The sequence below is a fragment of the Cyprinodon tularosa genome, unplaced genomic scaffold (assembly GCF_016077235.1).
Source record: "Cyprinodon tularosa strain WSP-4 unplaced genomic scaffold, ASM1607723v1 ctg210, whole genome shotgun sequence".
In the NCBI taxonomy this organism is placed as follows: Eukaryota; Metazoa; Chordata; class Actinopteri; order Cyprinodontiformes; family Cyprinodontidae; genus Cyprinodon; species Cyprinodon tularosa.
Window position 1 is genome coordinate 1,578,553 of NW_024038779.1, and position 17,466 is coordinate 1,596,018.

The window sequence follows — 17,466 nt, forward strand, 5'->3', positions numbered from 1 at the left end:
AGGCAAAAAATTATGTTTGGCGTAAAAGCGACACAGCTCATCACCTTGAACACACCATCCCCACTGTCAAACAGGATGGTGGCAGCATTATAGTTTGGGCCTACTTTTCTTCAGTGGGGACAGGGAAGCTGGTTAAAATGATGGGAAGATGGGTGGATCCAAATACAGGAACATTTTGGAAGGAAACCTGTTGGGCCTGTCTGCAAAAGACCTGAGACTAGAACACTATCTACAGTCGAATTTCAAGTTTCAGCAATAAATACATCCAGGTTTTAGAAAGTGGCCAAGTTAAAGTCGAGACCTTAATCCAATCATGAATCTTTGGAAAGAACTGAAAACTGCTTTTCACAAACGCCCTCCAATCCACCCCACTGATTTCAAGATGTTTTTTGAAGGAAGAATGGACAAAAAAATTCAGTCTCTCAATGTGCAAACCTGACAAGGACATACCCTGAGCTACCTGCAGCTGTAATCCCAGTGAAAGGTGGCGCTACAAAGTATGAATATTAGTGTGAACTTCCACACCTAATATTTCAGTATGTTTGTTAAAAAATGTAAAATATCCAATAAATTCTGTTTCACTTCACCAAACGCTGCAACGATTTAGGAGATATAGTTTTATCAATTTATCAAATAGTCAGAGGTCGGTAGTAATTATTTTTTTTCTTTTAATTGGTTTTTTCACTTTTTTATTTAAGTATATTATTAATGAAATAACTTTACTCTTACTTGAGTAGAATGTTATCCGTCATGAATAACTTCACCTAATAATCCTACCTAAGAGCTCCAGACAAAAAACACACAGTTAATGTTTATGTCAAATGGACCTTTTTTTTTTTGCACACAAGCTTACTTAAACCTACAGCTATATTTGGTGGTGAGACTAATACATGGAGTAAATATTGTCTCTATAGGTATTGGTATCATATATTTTTTATTTTCTTTTTAAATGCATGATTTGTTTGTATTTCTTTATATATTTAAGATGCCAGAATTTGCACATTATTTTCCATTTTGGTCTGTCTTTATTACATCATTTTAAATGTCAGATGTTCTAAAGAATTGCTTAGTAATTCAGTAGCCTTTTTACCAAAAACGTATTCCACTTTTACTTGAACAAAAATATGACGGAGTAGTTTAACTCTTATTTGAGTGCAATTTTAGGATACCCACCCACCTCTGCTCAGTGTAGGATGTATTAAGAGTGGAGAAAATCCAGAACCTTGAACATAATCCAGGGTCATAGCTTGTCATTTACTTATTATTTTTGACTAAGGATAAACATCTTGCCTCTGAATCCACGGTGCTCCATCTTACATGAAGCTGTGAGGGAACCTGAGAATGTCAACCAGAATGACATTTATCTCCAATACCACCCTCCCCCTTCCTTTTCTTTTTTTTCATGCTCATCCACGTTCAGGTAAAAGCTGGATCTGCTCTCAGGATGCAGAAATGCCACAAGGCCGGTTATTTATAGTCTCATGACGCATGATGTGTCTCATGTGTGCTCTGCAGGACCCTCGGCTGGAGACGCCGCTTCCTGGCTCTCCGACAACCATGGATGCTGTAGCCACAGAAACGGCACGGTGTTGACATCACAGGGCTTGAAGCAATCTGTTGCCGAGACCAAAAAGCCAAAGCCTGATCACAACCTGACCCTCAGGTCTGTGAAAGGCTGTTAACCTCCAGCTGTGAGTTTGTGGATCCAAGCTGAAAAATGCTGGATACCAGGAAAAAAAAAAGACACATATGTGTTCAGACTCATGTGTTTTGGAGAGAAGCTCATGACGTGCACTGAAGCACGTGCATCCATCTGCCTGTTTAACGGCTGCATCACTGAAACCGCGTCGGATGAACTTTGCTCTGTTGTTAACATTTTACAGGGGAATAAACATGCTGCGTGGACATGTATGATGAGTTGGGGGGAGTTTTTTTTTTTTTATTATGACCTTTCTTAAAAAAGGGAAATTCCTCACCTGTATTGTTAGCTGTAATAAACAGAAACAATCTGGAGGCCCGTCTCATTACTGAGGGAGTAACGTCTGCTATTGTGACTAATGTCTATGAATGTGTCAGGTCCATCATTATGAGACAGTTGGGGTATTTAAGCACATAATAGACTCCATTTAGGAAAGGATGAGGTATAAAATTCAAAGGCAGGATCGACCACAGTCCAGTCATGTAAGACAGGGATTTCGGACACTGTAGAAAAGTCTACGCAGTCCGTCTCAAACAGGCATATATTTACAGTTCTTGGCAGAAATTCCAGCAAATGTTCTGTTTTTACCTGAGGAGTTTCTTTATAGAGGGATCAAAACCAACAATAAAAACCAATCTGCCTCACAGATAAAGAGGCAAGAGGGGGACACGGGTTATCTGATCACAAGCAACGCTGAGACAATTCATTTAGTAACTGTTTGTGTTTTAGATGGTTTATATTTTCCACCTTATGAATAAAAAGTAAGCTTTAAAGCTTAAATTATCACAGGTCTTTGGTTTTCTCTAGGCTTTACTAACAAATCCTACTTTCATAGTAAATACTCTAGAGCATGTCAGCATTTAGAGTAAATGAGACCGATTCTGACATATCTGGAGGAGTCGGTTTTAAACTTCAGGAGGAGCATACCGGAAATCTGGTTCCATAAACTATGTCCAATACAGCCAGTGGCATGAATCAGATCCTGGAATGTCTAAAGTTTACTTGGGGTACATCATATTCTAATACTTTCAAACTGGAGCTTCAAGTCTTGCTCTGATCATTTACTGCCCTCGTATCTGTCTTCCAATTGCCTAATAAAGGCCCTTAGTGTCACAAAAATCTGTAAAAACAGGAAGATAAAGTGAACATAGACACAAAATTACTCAAGTCTGCCAAAAGTACATTAAAACATAGGCAACATAAGATGTTTTAAAGAATAACTTAAACTGCAACAAAAACTACAAATAGGACTAAAGGTTCTCCATGCATACTCTGTTTGCCTCCTTCCTGGCATGTGAAAGCTAATTGGGCCAGCATTGAAAATCCTGCATCTCTATAAATAGCTTTAAATATTTCATGAACATTTAAACCTTTGTTACATTAATTTTTAGCAAATATATCTACAGAGGCTGATGATTAAACAGCTTGATATAAAGTAAGGTGGGAGAAAAGGGCTAATTATAGTTATGTGACTTTCTGGAATTTTTTGTCACACTAACTTGTTATATATGAGGTAGCTATGCAACTGAAAAAAATGTTTAATGAGCTTTAAAATAAGTTTTGTAAATTGCCAGATATAGAAATGTTATGCATTGTGCCCCTATCTATACTGAGTGGATAGGTGCCCCTAAATTAAACAATGCCCGGGGCCTTAAATAATTTTCGGTCGCCTCTGCTTTGTGCAGCTGGAGTCTTTTCCCATTTTTCTTTTTTTTTCAGACTCAGGATGATCAGAGGGAAAGCTGTGCCAGCATGCAGCTGCAGATAAGGAGGAGGAGCAGAAAAGTGTCACTGTGCGTCACGGGAAGGGTGTTCCCTGCATGCAGGACGTCCATAATTAATGACCAAACACAGCAACCAATCACTGCAGCTCATGCTAATCAGGAGGCTCACTAAGCCTCCTGAAGCTTCCTTATGAATCGGCGCTTTGCGCACTGACCGGATTTCAGCGGCGCACAGGCTGGAGGAAGCTGCTGCTCTCCGTTATTCTTCAACTTTATTCTTCTACCTCCTCTAGTTTCTAAGCAGACCAGCGGCTTCCTCTGAAAGAAACACGGATTTTGCTGTCTGGAAAAAGAAAATCCCCGTTTCTCACTTTGCTATATATATATTTTTACCCATTTTTTTCTAAGTCTTGGGGGATAGGCTGGAGTGAAATGTCTGGAACTTCGGATCAGACCAGGCGGTTCTGTGTGTTGTCGTGGGATCAGGTGCAGCGTTTGGACTCCATCCTGGGGGAGGCTGTCCCCATCCACGGCCGTGGAAACTTCCCCACTCTGTCCGTGCAACCCCGTCAGATCGTCCAGGTAGTAATCCTACTCTCATTCTTATTTCTCATGGAGCCAGATGTAAGATCTGTCCATAAAGTCTATAAATATCTATTTTAGTCCAATACCACCAGTGGCGGTTCTAGACCAAATGTACCAGGGGCACCAGAGGGGGCGAGCGTGTTATCATGGGGACACAGAAAAGCATGAAATAAAAAAAGGCAAGGGAATCAATAGATTAAGATAGCTGCATGAAGTGAAATTTCTATTCAAATAGGTTTCATTAAAATTCTAAATGTCTTATTAGGTCAATGACTGAATTTATTTGAAATTACAGTTTTCTATAAAATCTGAAGTATAATTTAAGAAAAAAAAAAGTTAAATTCAGCTCTTAAAGAGTATTTTTTTTGCTTAGAAAAAAACATTAAGCAGATGAAAACTGGGATCGTCAATACCACTGAAGCCGTATTATCACCTTATTCTTTTAAATGGTTAATAAAAAAGAAGTTGTAAAGAAAAAAAATAGATTCAAAGGACCTATCAGTAACCATGTCTGTTCCAGGGCAGATCATCGTTATAAATTCTTTGAGTATTATGTCATTAGTACAGGTGCCAGGACATGATCTACAGGGGCACCTGGCCCCTGTTAAATTGCCCATGAATAGCACTAATGAAGGCCTGTACACTGAATGCATTAATAGGCTCTAATCCCAAATTGAAATGAATAATTTAGATCTACTTTAGGGGTCCGTAACGACCCCTGGTGGTCTCCTATCATTTTGAGACACACCCAGGATTCAACTCTTCAAATCTTTTTTTTTTTAATTTTAGCATCTTAAAACTTTTCTTATATAAACTGATTCTTGAGATAAAGTCTTATAGTTTATATTAATGAACAGTATTTCCCTCTAAAGATGAGTAAATGGAGTAAAACCTTCTGAAAATGTAATAGATTCACTCTCCAGTCAGCATATATTATCTGTAAAAGCTGCTACAGCTACACCGTTATGTGGCCTATGAGATGCAGAGCAGTGTGGCTGGATCCTGTTTCACCTCCCCTGATACAAAAGTTTGAGCTGGAAAAGAAACTGCAGAGTTAGAATTTCAAAATGAAGGATAGATGTTGCAGGATACACCCCCCCCCCCCCCCCCATTTTCCACCTCTTTTTTTCTTTTTTATACCCTGTGATATTTTCAAGATGAGCCCGAGAACTTTGCGACGCCCAGGACTCCATGCCTGCGGTTATGGAAAGATGAATGGTCCATTGAAGAACGCCGGGAGGCTTATATGGGGGGGGTTTGATTTCCAAGTGTGGGGACTTGTGTGTTTTCACTGGATTTGTGGAATCCCTGTGTAATTTACTTTTATTTTTCTTTCTCAAATCTACCATCTGCTGCATAGATTAATGTAGATAGAGGCTGAATGCTGCTGACTGGCTTTGAGTGTAGTTTTTAAGCCAGGAAGATGTGCTCCTGTGGTTCCTCTAGATCACAGGGAAAGGTGAAAGGGTTTTATTATACTTGCTGGATGGATACTGTGTCCCCCGGAATAATCGAAGAATCCTGATCCTGATTTTCTCACCTCCCCATTCCAGACTCTTTTCCACACCGTTTCTGCAGAGAGGGAATCATCAGACTTTTCCTGCTCAGTACATATTTCCAAATTCTATTTTACATTTTTCCATCATTTATGCATCATTACACACATTTCTATCATTATCTCGGCGTTAAACTCCAAATTATAATTATTTTTTAGTGTTTCACTTGCTGATAAATGATTCATTTCCAATGTACACAGTCTAGACCAGGACTCTCCAACTCAAGCTGTATTGCCTCTCCATTCTGTGTGAGTGTTATCAAGTTAGGCAGGAGCTTGCACAGGAAGAACTCATTTGATTTAGGTGTATGAAACCATAAAACATACTATACACCTCGGATATTACTATTTGTGATTTATGAAATGATAATTGGTCTCATTAGAGCCTGAATTAATCCTGCATTCATGTTTGAATGTGTAATTGAACCAGAGAGTGAAAAAGTAGCTCAAAAGCAAAAATAATCCCCATTTTATTAGATTCTGTGGTTTGGAAAGGTTTAGTTTCTGATTTTTTTTTTTATCATCCCGCGAAGACCTCCTCTTATAATGATAAAATATTGCAGATTCATAATTAAATTCAACAGAAAATGATGAAATTATAGGATTATTCCCATATATATGCATCAAAGTCCATACGTCTGAGCAGGGAAATGCATACACTGTTTATTGGTGTGTTTTATAGTTGATAAAGTTGTATTTTTTCTTTTTTAACATTTGACTTGCTCACCACCTAGAGCCAATCAAAGGAAAAGATTATCTTCCAATTTGTATAAGTTGGATCTGTGTGTTCTAGTTCTCTTGGAACAAGATTTGCAACCATAATTCACTTTCACTTTTTTCTTTTCTTTTTTCTGCTATAAAGATTGCAGACTAACCTTAGCTCTGGAGTTTTTAGGTCCTTATCCATGAGGTTAATAGCTTTACTTCCACATGCTCTGCCAGGGGCTTAATCACTTATCTGCATCTAAGCATATATGACTGAGAGGTGAGTTGTAGACTGCAGGACTGCTTGGACATGATAAGGCCTTCCATGCTCTTACAGAAGCACTGGAAAGAAAAAAAATCAACAAAAAAAACACTTTCTCATGGCTTCTAACTGGAGTTTGGACCCAATTCATTCTACCCTATAGCTGAAAGACTAGAAACATGCATGACCAAACTGCTAGTATCTCATTTATTTCTCTCTTCCTTATCCGGTATCAATGTGTGCCCCCTTCTTTAAAATGTGTTTGTCTCCAGCCTGACCTAGTATGTATAAATAGAGCCGTCATGTTATCTGATCACCATGGGAGAGAGAGTTAACAGACGCTAATCTGACAGGCCAGTGCCGTGGGGGATTGAGGATTGCGTGTGAACACGCAGTAGTTAATTTGTGCTACAGGTGTTTATTTCTTCATGTTTTTTCCAGTCATTTTTCGTCAGAATTCTGACACCTCCAGTTAGTGATTCATGTGATATTAGTAGGTATATATATCTAATTTTCTGCCTTTATAGTTTGCACTGTTATTGTAGTTTAAGCTGATGGTCTCAGTGCTTTCATACTGCTGTTTTCCAAGCAGTGATGTTTGATTATTGGTTTTATCTGTGCTGAGATGAGCAGTTTGCATCCTGGGGCAGAACTAGAGCTTTCTCTCTTTTTGTAGGTTAGGATCATAAGTGTTATCTGTGTGACCTTGATAAGGCTGTTTGACCCAGGTGGACGTAGTCCTGGAGACTTTCTGTTCCTGCCTTGTCTTTTGCTCCATTTTGGCTTGATTCAGACAGAGGCTGATGTTCACGAGGTGGACTTTTGTGAGCATTGACTGTGTCTTCACAATTTATTGACTTATTCTAGGTGTTCTGTAAGGTTTACTTAAACAACTCTTTTTGAGCTGTTTTAGTAAAGTTTTTTTTTTATCTTTTTGTATTTGACCTAGTATTTACCTTGTTTGGTGATTTCATAGGGATTCACTGAACAGATCCTTGCTGATGAAATTCAACCTGCTAATTTCAATCTCCTTGTTTTGCAAAATCTCATAATTTTAACAAAAAAGGAGAGCAGTTCTGCTACAGGTTCCTTGACGAAGATACAATATATAATTCTTTCAGAAAAGGATTCAGTTAGATAATTTATTTTATTGTGCATTAAAGCATCTGTCTCTACAATTTATCAGATTTCTATTAAACAGTCAAAAAATAAATCTGTGTAAAATGTTTATAGTATCTTTGTAGAAAAAAAAATCTTAGTTTTAATAGATTTGATGATTAGAGGTGGAATTAAATCTTTTCACTGTTAGACCTGTGAGCTGCATCGATTAAAGGGCAACTGTTTTATTACGGTCTTTATTTAGGTCTTTATAACAGAAGAATTGATACAGTCTGTGAGAGATTTATTTTTAAATTTAATTTTAGGATTTTGTTCAGTTTTTTAGTTTTATTGTCCTCCCCTTTCTTCAATTAATTTACTAACATTTATATTACAAGCATACACATTAATTAATTAGTGTTTGTATTTGAAGAAAGTAAAGAGTAGTTTTTGAGTTTGCCAACACTGCCTTCTTTTAAAGGTATAGAGGAGGATTTTTGTGAATTTTTTAGAAGACCTGCCCTCTCCACTTAAAAAAAACAAAATGCACATGCACAACCCTGTACCTACTCACGAAAGGGAAGGCCTGTTAAAGGCAAGCAAGAGAATGCACAAGCCCATTTTCCTTGTGTATGCTTTATTTAAAATTTGCTCTTCTCATAGCTCATACAAGCTTACTGTGTCTGAGCGTTTGCCTAACCCCTAAATCCCTCAATCACTATATAGAGCGGGAACTATATAGTGGACTTAATAGTGAACTCAGTTAACTTACTGTTCGGAGAGATGATCACTGATTTTTTTGCTCGGTTGGTCACATAATTCTGGCTCCACCGTGCGGTGCCTGCGCCATCTTTGTTATTAGTAGCCGACAGCGGGCCGCTGTGTCAGCAAATCCCATAATGCTTTGCGAGGAGAGCTCTCAGCCCAAATCATTCTGGGATATATCTGGCTCTTTTGAGGTCTTTCTTTTCATCTTATGCACTTCGCAGCCACTTTTCCTCTTACAACTGTTTTTAAAAGAAATGCGATGAGAAAGGTGAGCTTCAATGACTGAAAGTGCGCATGCGCAGAAAAATATAACTAACGGGGGACGAGCATGTAGGACGGCCTCACGTAAACGTATCACCATAATGATTGACAATTAGGAGGACCACTTATGATCTTACCGGTAATAAAAGATAATCCTCTATATCTTTTCATATTTAGATAATAAAGGAAATGATTCTGTTGGTGTAATGAGGCTGCAAATAAGTTCCGCTTTTATTTTGATAACTGTGATTGAACACAATTTTTAACACAATTTTTTTATCACCTTATAATAGAGGTTAGGGGTGATTGTATTGTGAAAAAGGTGGTCTTTGTGTTTTTTTTCCAGAGTGAAGGTTCTTGCCTAAACTAACCTGTCAACATTTTATGGAATCTCCAACTAGAAGAGATAAGCATGAAAGGATAAAATTGAAAAGCTTGGTTTTACTCTGTTCAGTCTTCCTGTTATCTGGTGAAAGTGTAGCTCTTTCTTGCTGTCTTGCAGCTTGAAAAAAAAACACATCTCTGTTTTTTCCTCTGTTTCTGCTTTGTATAAAGGAAATAAATAAAAAATGATGCTATATTTGGAACAGGGATTGCTCACTTTATGCACCTGTGTTTTTTTGGGCAGGTGGTGCGAGCGAGGCTGGAGGAGAGAGGAGTTTGTGTGAAGGACGTGAGGCTGAATGGATCAGCTGCCAGCCACGTGCTCCATCAGGAAAACGGCCTTGGCTACAAGGACCTGGACCTGATCTTCGGTGTGTCACTAAAGGATGACCAGGCCTTCCGTCTGGTAAAAGATGTGGTCCTGGACTGCCTGTTGGATTTCCTGCCGGCCGGGGTCTCTAAGGAACGCATCACAGCGCTCACCCTCAAGGAGGCATATGTGCAGAAACTGGTAAAAGTTTGTAATGACACGGATCGCTGGAGCCTCATCTCGCTGTCCAACAACACGGGCAAGAACGTGGAGCTTAAGTTTGTGGACTCTCTAAGACGGCAGTTTGAATTCAGCGTGGACTCCTTCCAGATTTGTCTAGACTCTTTGCTTTTGTTTGACCGGTGTTCGGAAACCCCCATGTCTGAGAGCTTCCACCCCACGGTGATTGGGGAGAGCGTGTACGGCGACTTCCAGGAAGCTATGGGCCATCTCTGTCAGAGGACCATAGCAACAAGAAGCCCAGAGGAAATCAGGGGGGGTGGCTTGTTGAAGTACTGCCACCTGCTGGTGAGGGGCTTCACGCCGTCCTCTGAAGCGGACATGAAGCAGATGCAGCGCTACATGTGCTCGCGCTTCTTTATTGACTTCCCAGACATAGGCGAGCAGCAAAGGAAGCTGGAGGCTTACCTGCAGAACCACTTCGTCGGCATGGAGCACAAACGCTACGAGTGCCTGATGACGCTGAACCATGTCGTGAACGAGAGTACCGTGTGTCTGATGAGCCACGAGCGGCGTCAAACGCTCAGCCTTATCTCCATGCTGGCACTAAAGGTGCTCGCTGAACAGAACGCCATCCCAACTGTGACGAACGTCACATGCTACTATCAGCCGGCACCTTATGTGCAGGACATCAACTTCAGTAATTATTACATTGCACACGTGCAAACGCCACAGATCACGCACTGCAGTAATTCATATCAGACTTGGCTGCCCTGTAGTTGATCCATTGTGTCTCCATGGTCTCAGTGTCGGAGGATCGAAACCTAGGTTTGCCAAACATGACAATCCTGTAGTCAGAATAAGCTGACGAATGATTTCTCCTCATTTGTTCTTCTTTTTTTTTTTTTTTTCCAGATGCAAAAACATCTGTAAGATTGCTGGTCATTTCTGAGATGTAGCTGTAATATCCTATTTAAATCTAAAAAGAAACACAACTTTATATGTTTCAGAAATACACATTCTGATGAAATGAACTTATTTTCTTACAATTTTGAAATAAAAGCAATTACTTACTGGACCAAAGATCTTTTTTTTTTTGTTCTGAAAAGGAAGCAATGCTTTAATTCCTAGTGCCTAAAAAGAACCACAAAATGTTTGAAAAACATTTGTAAAGTGACGACTGTGAATGAAGTGTTTTTTAGATTCTGTCTCTCATTTCAGAAACATAAGCATTTTTTTTTTGTGAGAATAAAAAAAAGGAAAACTCAGCTTTATATTGTATTGTGGTTATTTTGCCAATTTTAAGCATGTTCTTTCACGACAGGTGACACTTCATTTTGTTGTTTTATGGTTTATTAGTTGTGCAACCTCAGCTTTTTTAGTCAAGTAAAATGTTTGCACTATGCATGGGTCAGTTACCAAAATGAAGGTAAACCAGGGTTATCAAAAATTTCAGTTCTTCAAACATTTTCCATCCTACCATGCTTTGATTTTAATTATTTTCGTTGAGATGTATGCAAAAAATGCAAGAATGACTGGGCATTTTACCTGTTTCTGTTTTTAGTCAAAACAAATTCATCCATTAAAAAAAAAACCTTAACATGAAAACCATGGACTTTCATAGTGTAGAAATTAATGCTACACCATCAATCATTTTCTTTATATAGATACTTCAGTATATTTGAAATGTGATTCTATTAAAAACAAGTATGTTTCGTTTTTTCAGTCGACTATCTTAAAGAGTTATGAATGGATTTTAATGAATATTTTTTTTTACCAAAGTTGTACATTGGTCAAAGGAACAAATTTGATAATTTTAGTGATGATCCAGATAATAATCTGGTTGTAGGACATTTTAAAGTATTCTTTAACATTATTTGGCATAACAAGCAGTTTCCCCCCTAAAGCAGAAAGTGGCAACAGTGACTATTGAGCATCGGACTCAAAAAAGTCCAGAAAGTATTCTAATCAGGACAAAATCAAAGGAAAGGTCATGCCTTGCTCAAAGTATCTTTTGATCAAACAAGAAAGCAGAGTGAATGAAGAAGGTGAGAACAGAACAAACATCAGAGGCTGCAGATGTACACCTGATGCTAAGGAGGAATTCATAAAAATTTGGTTATCCAGATCATGTGTGAGTTTTGATATAGGTATAAATCACAATATGGGGCAAAATTTGTGGTTGTTAAACCTGTTGCAGATGAAGCATGAAAGCTTAAAAAATAATTGCTTAAGCAGGTCTGTAATTTAAAAACTATTTGTAAATGTAAAAACAGTGGACCTCAAATTTATTACTTTTGGGCAGTTGAAGAGCCACATGCATCTGTTAAAGAACCTTGGATTAGATGAGCACTATGCTATTTTTTTTTTTAGTATGGCTTGAATTCCCTCTTAAGATAACTAGCTTGACAATTGGTAGTTTATCTTCCCCTTTTCAGTCCATTGGTCCATCTGAATTCATCAAATCTGTAAGGACTCTTAAAAAGCAGATCCAGGTTAGAGCCTCACTTTTGGCAGTGTTTAGATAAATATATGAGGAGCCGGTTTTTGAATCAAAGTGCACTTATATATGAACTATTTAAGCTTTGTTGTTTGTTTTGAGAGAACATTTTACTTCCATATCTAAAAGGGGCCCCGGATGTGACATAACGTCGGGGAGCCCAGTTGGTTTTACTGCAGTAAACAATACCAATGCAAATTCAGAAAACGAAGAGACTTTAAATGCCTACAGCTACACATATGATAAACCACAACCCTTTAATTATGAGCCTGTTGGACACCAGAGAGAGACTGCGGGGAATTAATGGCCAAAGGAGACAGATTGAGTTGTGCTGTGAGAGAAATCAGTGGAGAGTTGGGCAAGAGTCATGGTGAGAGACCATTTTGTGTGCAAGCATCACTATACAGTATCATGCTGAACTGTGATCCACTGCAGTTAATAAAGCAATTATTGACTGCAGTGGATCATAATGATTTTATTTATTTCTGTATTTGAAAAGTCATAGTGTCACAGCTTGTCCTCAGAAGTAATTTCACTACTATAGTTTATTCCAGCCGTGTTCTGCTATTTTTCTGAGCCACAGACGTCATTCTAAGAGGGTTTGAGTGGTGATCTGTGTTTGGAACTTGAAAACAGATCACCGCGCAAAATCAAGAGTAAGAGGCAGTGGGAAACACCAGCTGCCAGTGAGGCAATGTCTGCTGCTTTTTGTGCTTACTACACAGCCAAAGAGAATATACACTATATTGCCAAAAGTATTTGCTCACCTGCCTTGACTCACATATGAGCTTAAGTGACATCCCGTTCCTAATCCATAGGGTTCAATATGACGTCGGTCCACCCTTTGCAGCTAGAACAGCTTCAACTCTTCTGGGAAGGCTGTCCACAAGGTTTAGGAGTGTGTTTATGGGAATTTTGGACCATTCTTCCAGAAGCGCATTTGTGAGGTCGCACACTGATGTTGGACGAGAAGGCCTGGCTCTCAGTCTCCGCTCTAATTCATCCCAAAGGTGTTCTATCGGGTTGAGGTCAGGACTCTGTGCAGGCCAGTCAAGTTCATCCACACCAGACTCTGTCATCCATGTCTTTATGGACCTTGCTTTGTGCACTGGTGCACAGTCATGTTGGAAGAGGAAGGGGCCAGCTCCAAACTGTTCCCACAAAGTTGGGAGCATGGAATTGTCCAAAATGTCTTGGTATGCTGAAGCATTCAGAGTTCCTTTCACTGGAACTAAGGGGCCAAGCCCAGCTCCTGAAAAACAACCCCACACCATAATCCCCCCTCCACCAAACTTTACACTTGGCACAATGCAGTCAGACAAGTACCGTTCTCCTGGCAACCGCCAAACCCAGACCCGTCCATCAGATTGCCAGATGGAGAAGCGCGATTCGTCACTCCAGAGAACGCGTCTCCACTGCTCTAGAGTCCAGTGGCGGCGTGCTTTACACCACCGCATCCGACGCTTTGCATTGCACTTGGTGATGTATGGCTTGGATGCAGCTGCTCGACCATGGAAACCCATTCCATGAAGCTCTCTGCGCACTGTTCTTGAGCTAATCTGAAGGCCACATGAAGTTTGGAGGTCTGTAGTGATTGACTCTGCAGAAAGTTGGCGACCTCTTCGCACTATGCGCGTCAGCATCCGCTGACCCCGCTCCGTCAGTTTACGTGGCCTACCACTTCGTGGCTGAGTTGCTGTCGTTCTCAAACACTTCCATTTTCTTATAATACAGCTGACAGTTGACTGTGGAATATTTAGGAGCGAGGAAATTTCACGACTGGATTTGTTGCACAGGTGGCATCCTATCACAGTTCCACGCTGGAATTCACTGAGCTCCTGAGAGCGACCCATTCTTTCACAAATGTTTGTAAAAACAGTCTGCATGCCTAGGTGCTTGAATTTATACACCTGTGGCCATGGAAGTGATTGGAACACCTGATTCCAATAATTTGGATGGGTGAGCAAATACTTTTGGCAATATAGTGTATCTGACTTTATTCGCTTTATTTAAAGTTTCTCCAGCTTTCATATTGATCCCAACCACAGTTCCCAATCAGCCATCCATTAGCTAGTGCATGTAGTTAGATGAGGACTGGAACACTGGTAGTATCTCAATTTTAATTAATTTCAGCATCATTCAGCATCAGTCGGGAGGTGAAGGATCTAAGTAAACACGTCTGCCCAACTTGATAACTCTTCACACAGAGCTGAAGCCGTGTCAACTATTAGATTCACCCACGTGGCATCAAATGACATGACTTATATTTAAAAAAAGCCTTTTTTTTTTGAGACACTGCAAAGAAATGTCACTTCTGTTGGTAAATATTCTTCGTTATGGCAGCCAAAACACTTTTAATCCTAGACAAACTTTCTAAATATCCCTTTGGTCAAAATTGTAAACTGAAATTTGCTCTTTAAGGTGATGGGATGTTGTACTTCATATGGGGCCCACCCAGATAATGTTGCTTACTGGCCTATTGTTGTGTCATTACGCCATTGGCCATAAGTGCAGGAAGCTGGATGCTTCTCATCAGAATCAAGTTTATTGCCAAGTAGCTTTGCACTTACAATGAATTTGACTTGGTTTTCATGTTGCAGACAAAAAAAAAAAAGATATATACATATATATATATACACAATACAATCCATACATCAGACATACAATATACTATATCCAATGAAAATGTGGTGCATAGCTATATACTACACACACAGTAGACTGTGTGTCCATGAAATGCAGGAGGTCTGGATATGCTATGTTGGTGCAGCTTCTAGGTCCTGAACGAGGGAGGGAGAGAGGCAGTGTCAATGTCACGGGGGTCTCTAGGTATTGTTGATAAGGCTGGTAGCGAATGGGAAGAAACTGTTCTTGTGGTGTGAGGTTTTAGTCCTGATGGACTGCAGCCTCCTGCCAGAGGGAAGTGACTGAAATCATTTGTGGCTGGGGTAAAAGTTCTTTAGGATAGGGACCTCCTCTTGGCCATGCTTTGGTGGCGAAGTGGTTAGCGCACACGGCTTAGAATCTGGCCTTTGGTCCTTTCCCGCATGTCTCTCCCCCTCTCTCATACCCCCTTTCCTGTCAACCTCCTGTCCATAAAAAAATGAGCGACTAGAGCCGTAAAAACTCAAGGGAAAAAGAAAAAGGATAGGGACCTCCCCAAGTTCATACTGGTGCTTATAGAGAGTCCCACAATCCTTTGCGGGACAACACATAATAGGCAGAGCTCACGTCATGGAGTTTAGCAAACATACCTTATTTCTCTTTACTCTGTGTGATACCTTCTTCTGCACTGTACACACCTTTATATGCTTTTGGGTGTTTTTAGAGAACTTCAGCCATTCTCTTCATTTGTGAAACAGCTTTTTTTGATAAAGTTTTACTTCTTTTGAAAGTTTTAGGCCCTGTTTGTTAGCAGATATTGGTGTTATTGTCTTTTAACGACATCTGTAAGACTGAAGGCTGTCTGGATTCAGCAGAGCAGTCTGGAGCTCCTTTCTTACCCACGGTAGTGTTCTTACTGAGGACCCCCTCAAAGATGAAGGACGAGGAGCTAGAAACAGGAGTTAGGAATTACACTTTGCTGTATTTGGATTGAGGGTATGTATCATATTGGAAGATCATTGAAGTTCCCGCCTGCATTTCCTGTATAAATAGGCATCAACTTCTGCATATGCAACCATTCAGTGCAAAGGTAACAACAGTTTAATGGCTTGTAAAACAGCCTTTATAAGAACCAATGCAGTGTTTTTGTCTATAATGATTTGAGCTGTAAACGATGGTATAAACCTTTTCTGTCCTGCTTTTGTTGTTAGTTTGATCCTTCAGGTCTAGCTAACCTTAGATGCCAAGATCCTGATTTACTTAATGAACGTTTTACAGAACCTCATCTCAGAACTTTATCTTTGAGGTTATGCAATTTTAAATCTAAAGATGGCAAAAAAAAATGTGACATCCTTGCTTGCAATCAAAAAAGCTAGTCATTTTCTTATTCTTGTATTACTCTACAAACCTTAGAACAAGGGAAGTAGTGATTTGCACAAATTATATTTTTCTTCCCTATATTTTTCAGAATAATATAAAAAATGTTAAGGTGAAATCTAAAAAACATTTATTAATAACAATATGTTTTAAAGATGTATTCTTTAGCATGGTGAACATTTTAATAGAACATTTGCTTACATGTCAAGAAGTCACAGCAATTTTAACTCAAGGATATTATACTGTGAGAATCTAGTACTTATCTTTATCTAATTGACCTTGCTAAATGGCCTGTTATCATTAAATGTGAGGATTCTTAGCTTTAAAGCAAAGACATAGATTGACTCCAACTTGCTTGTCCTTGCGGGCATGATTATGGACTTTTGTTTGTCCCAATGACAACAGGCCAGTTCCTTTCCAGTAACCCGGGCCACTGAAAAACATCAACTGATATGTGGAGTGAGTTGCGTTTGTTAAACAGGAGCTGAGGATCCATTTCAATCTGAGGACATGAACCATAAGGAGGCTTTTCTAAAGCACAATGGCTTCTCTCTCCTCTGTGATAGCAAACCTTTTTAACAAAGGCTGGCTTGTTCTCAATCCATGTTACCGCTGGTAACCCAGCCCTGTTTGCCTGAGTGAGGCTACCTATATCCCTGTCATATTCTGAAGGTCTAACATACTTTATTTTTAAGAATAAGCCATGAGTGACAGCACACTGGTTCAGTTGAAATTGTTGCACAGATGTGTTGCTCATAATTTTACCAATAAGTACATCTGCTCTGAAATTTGAGATAAAAAAAAAATAAATACAGTCAATTTTTCCATATTTCCACACACACACAAGCATACACACACACATTCAGCCCTGGATCATGCTGAACTCTATGTACTCATGTTGAAAAGCAGAATTGAAAATGTGGTGTTATTGAAGGCTATATATACGCACAGCACGATCCCCAAGTAAATCTGTTAAATACAGGGTATTGGTCCTGGTCACAGCATCAGTTCCCCAGAGGAACAGTCCCAGTGCCAATATAAAGTACGGAAAGCCTGCTAATGTTGGGATGTGAAATTCTTTTAGTTTTCTGATACTCCACTGAACACGTGGTCAGATTTAGCTTGAAAAGAGTTGCAAAGCGCCTTTCATGGCTGTGTGTATGATCACTTTAATGTCTTCTGTACTTTAAAGCACGGCTACCACCAGCCAGGATAACTCCTTATGAATATGAGTCAACCCTGAGACAATGCTCTCATTAATAATATAGCCACTTTCCCCTTGTGCCATTTTTTATGCATCGTGTTTTGTTTCTGTAAAGGATTCTCTTATGTCTAAGCCTAAAGCAACATCATTCTAGTTTTCAACAGATTTTTCGACATTTGACACAAATGAGTAGCGTCTAACCAAGAAGATGTAATCATCGGTTTTACCATTGCAAAATGTGTCTTCTGCA

General features: G+C 39.4%; 1 protein-coding gene across 1 annotated transcript; it reads left to right on the forward strand.

Moving 5' to 3' along the window:
• The first annotated feature begins 3,621 nt into the window (after positions 1 to 3,621).
• Positions 3,622 to 10,800, forward strand: tent5ba (terminal nucleotidyltransferase 5ba). The gene is made up of 2 exons (XM_038285467.1): positions 3,622 to 4,005; positions 9,286 to 10,800. Exons 1-2 carry the CDS (start codon positions 3,856 to 3,858, stop codon positions 10,312 to 10,314), a joined length of 1,179 nt encoding a protein of 392 aa, XP_038141395.1. The 5' UTR covers positions 3,622 to 3,855; the 3' UTR covers positions 10,315 to 10,800.
• Positions 10,801 to 17,466: the final 6,666 nt, after the last annotated feature.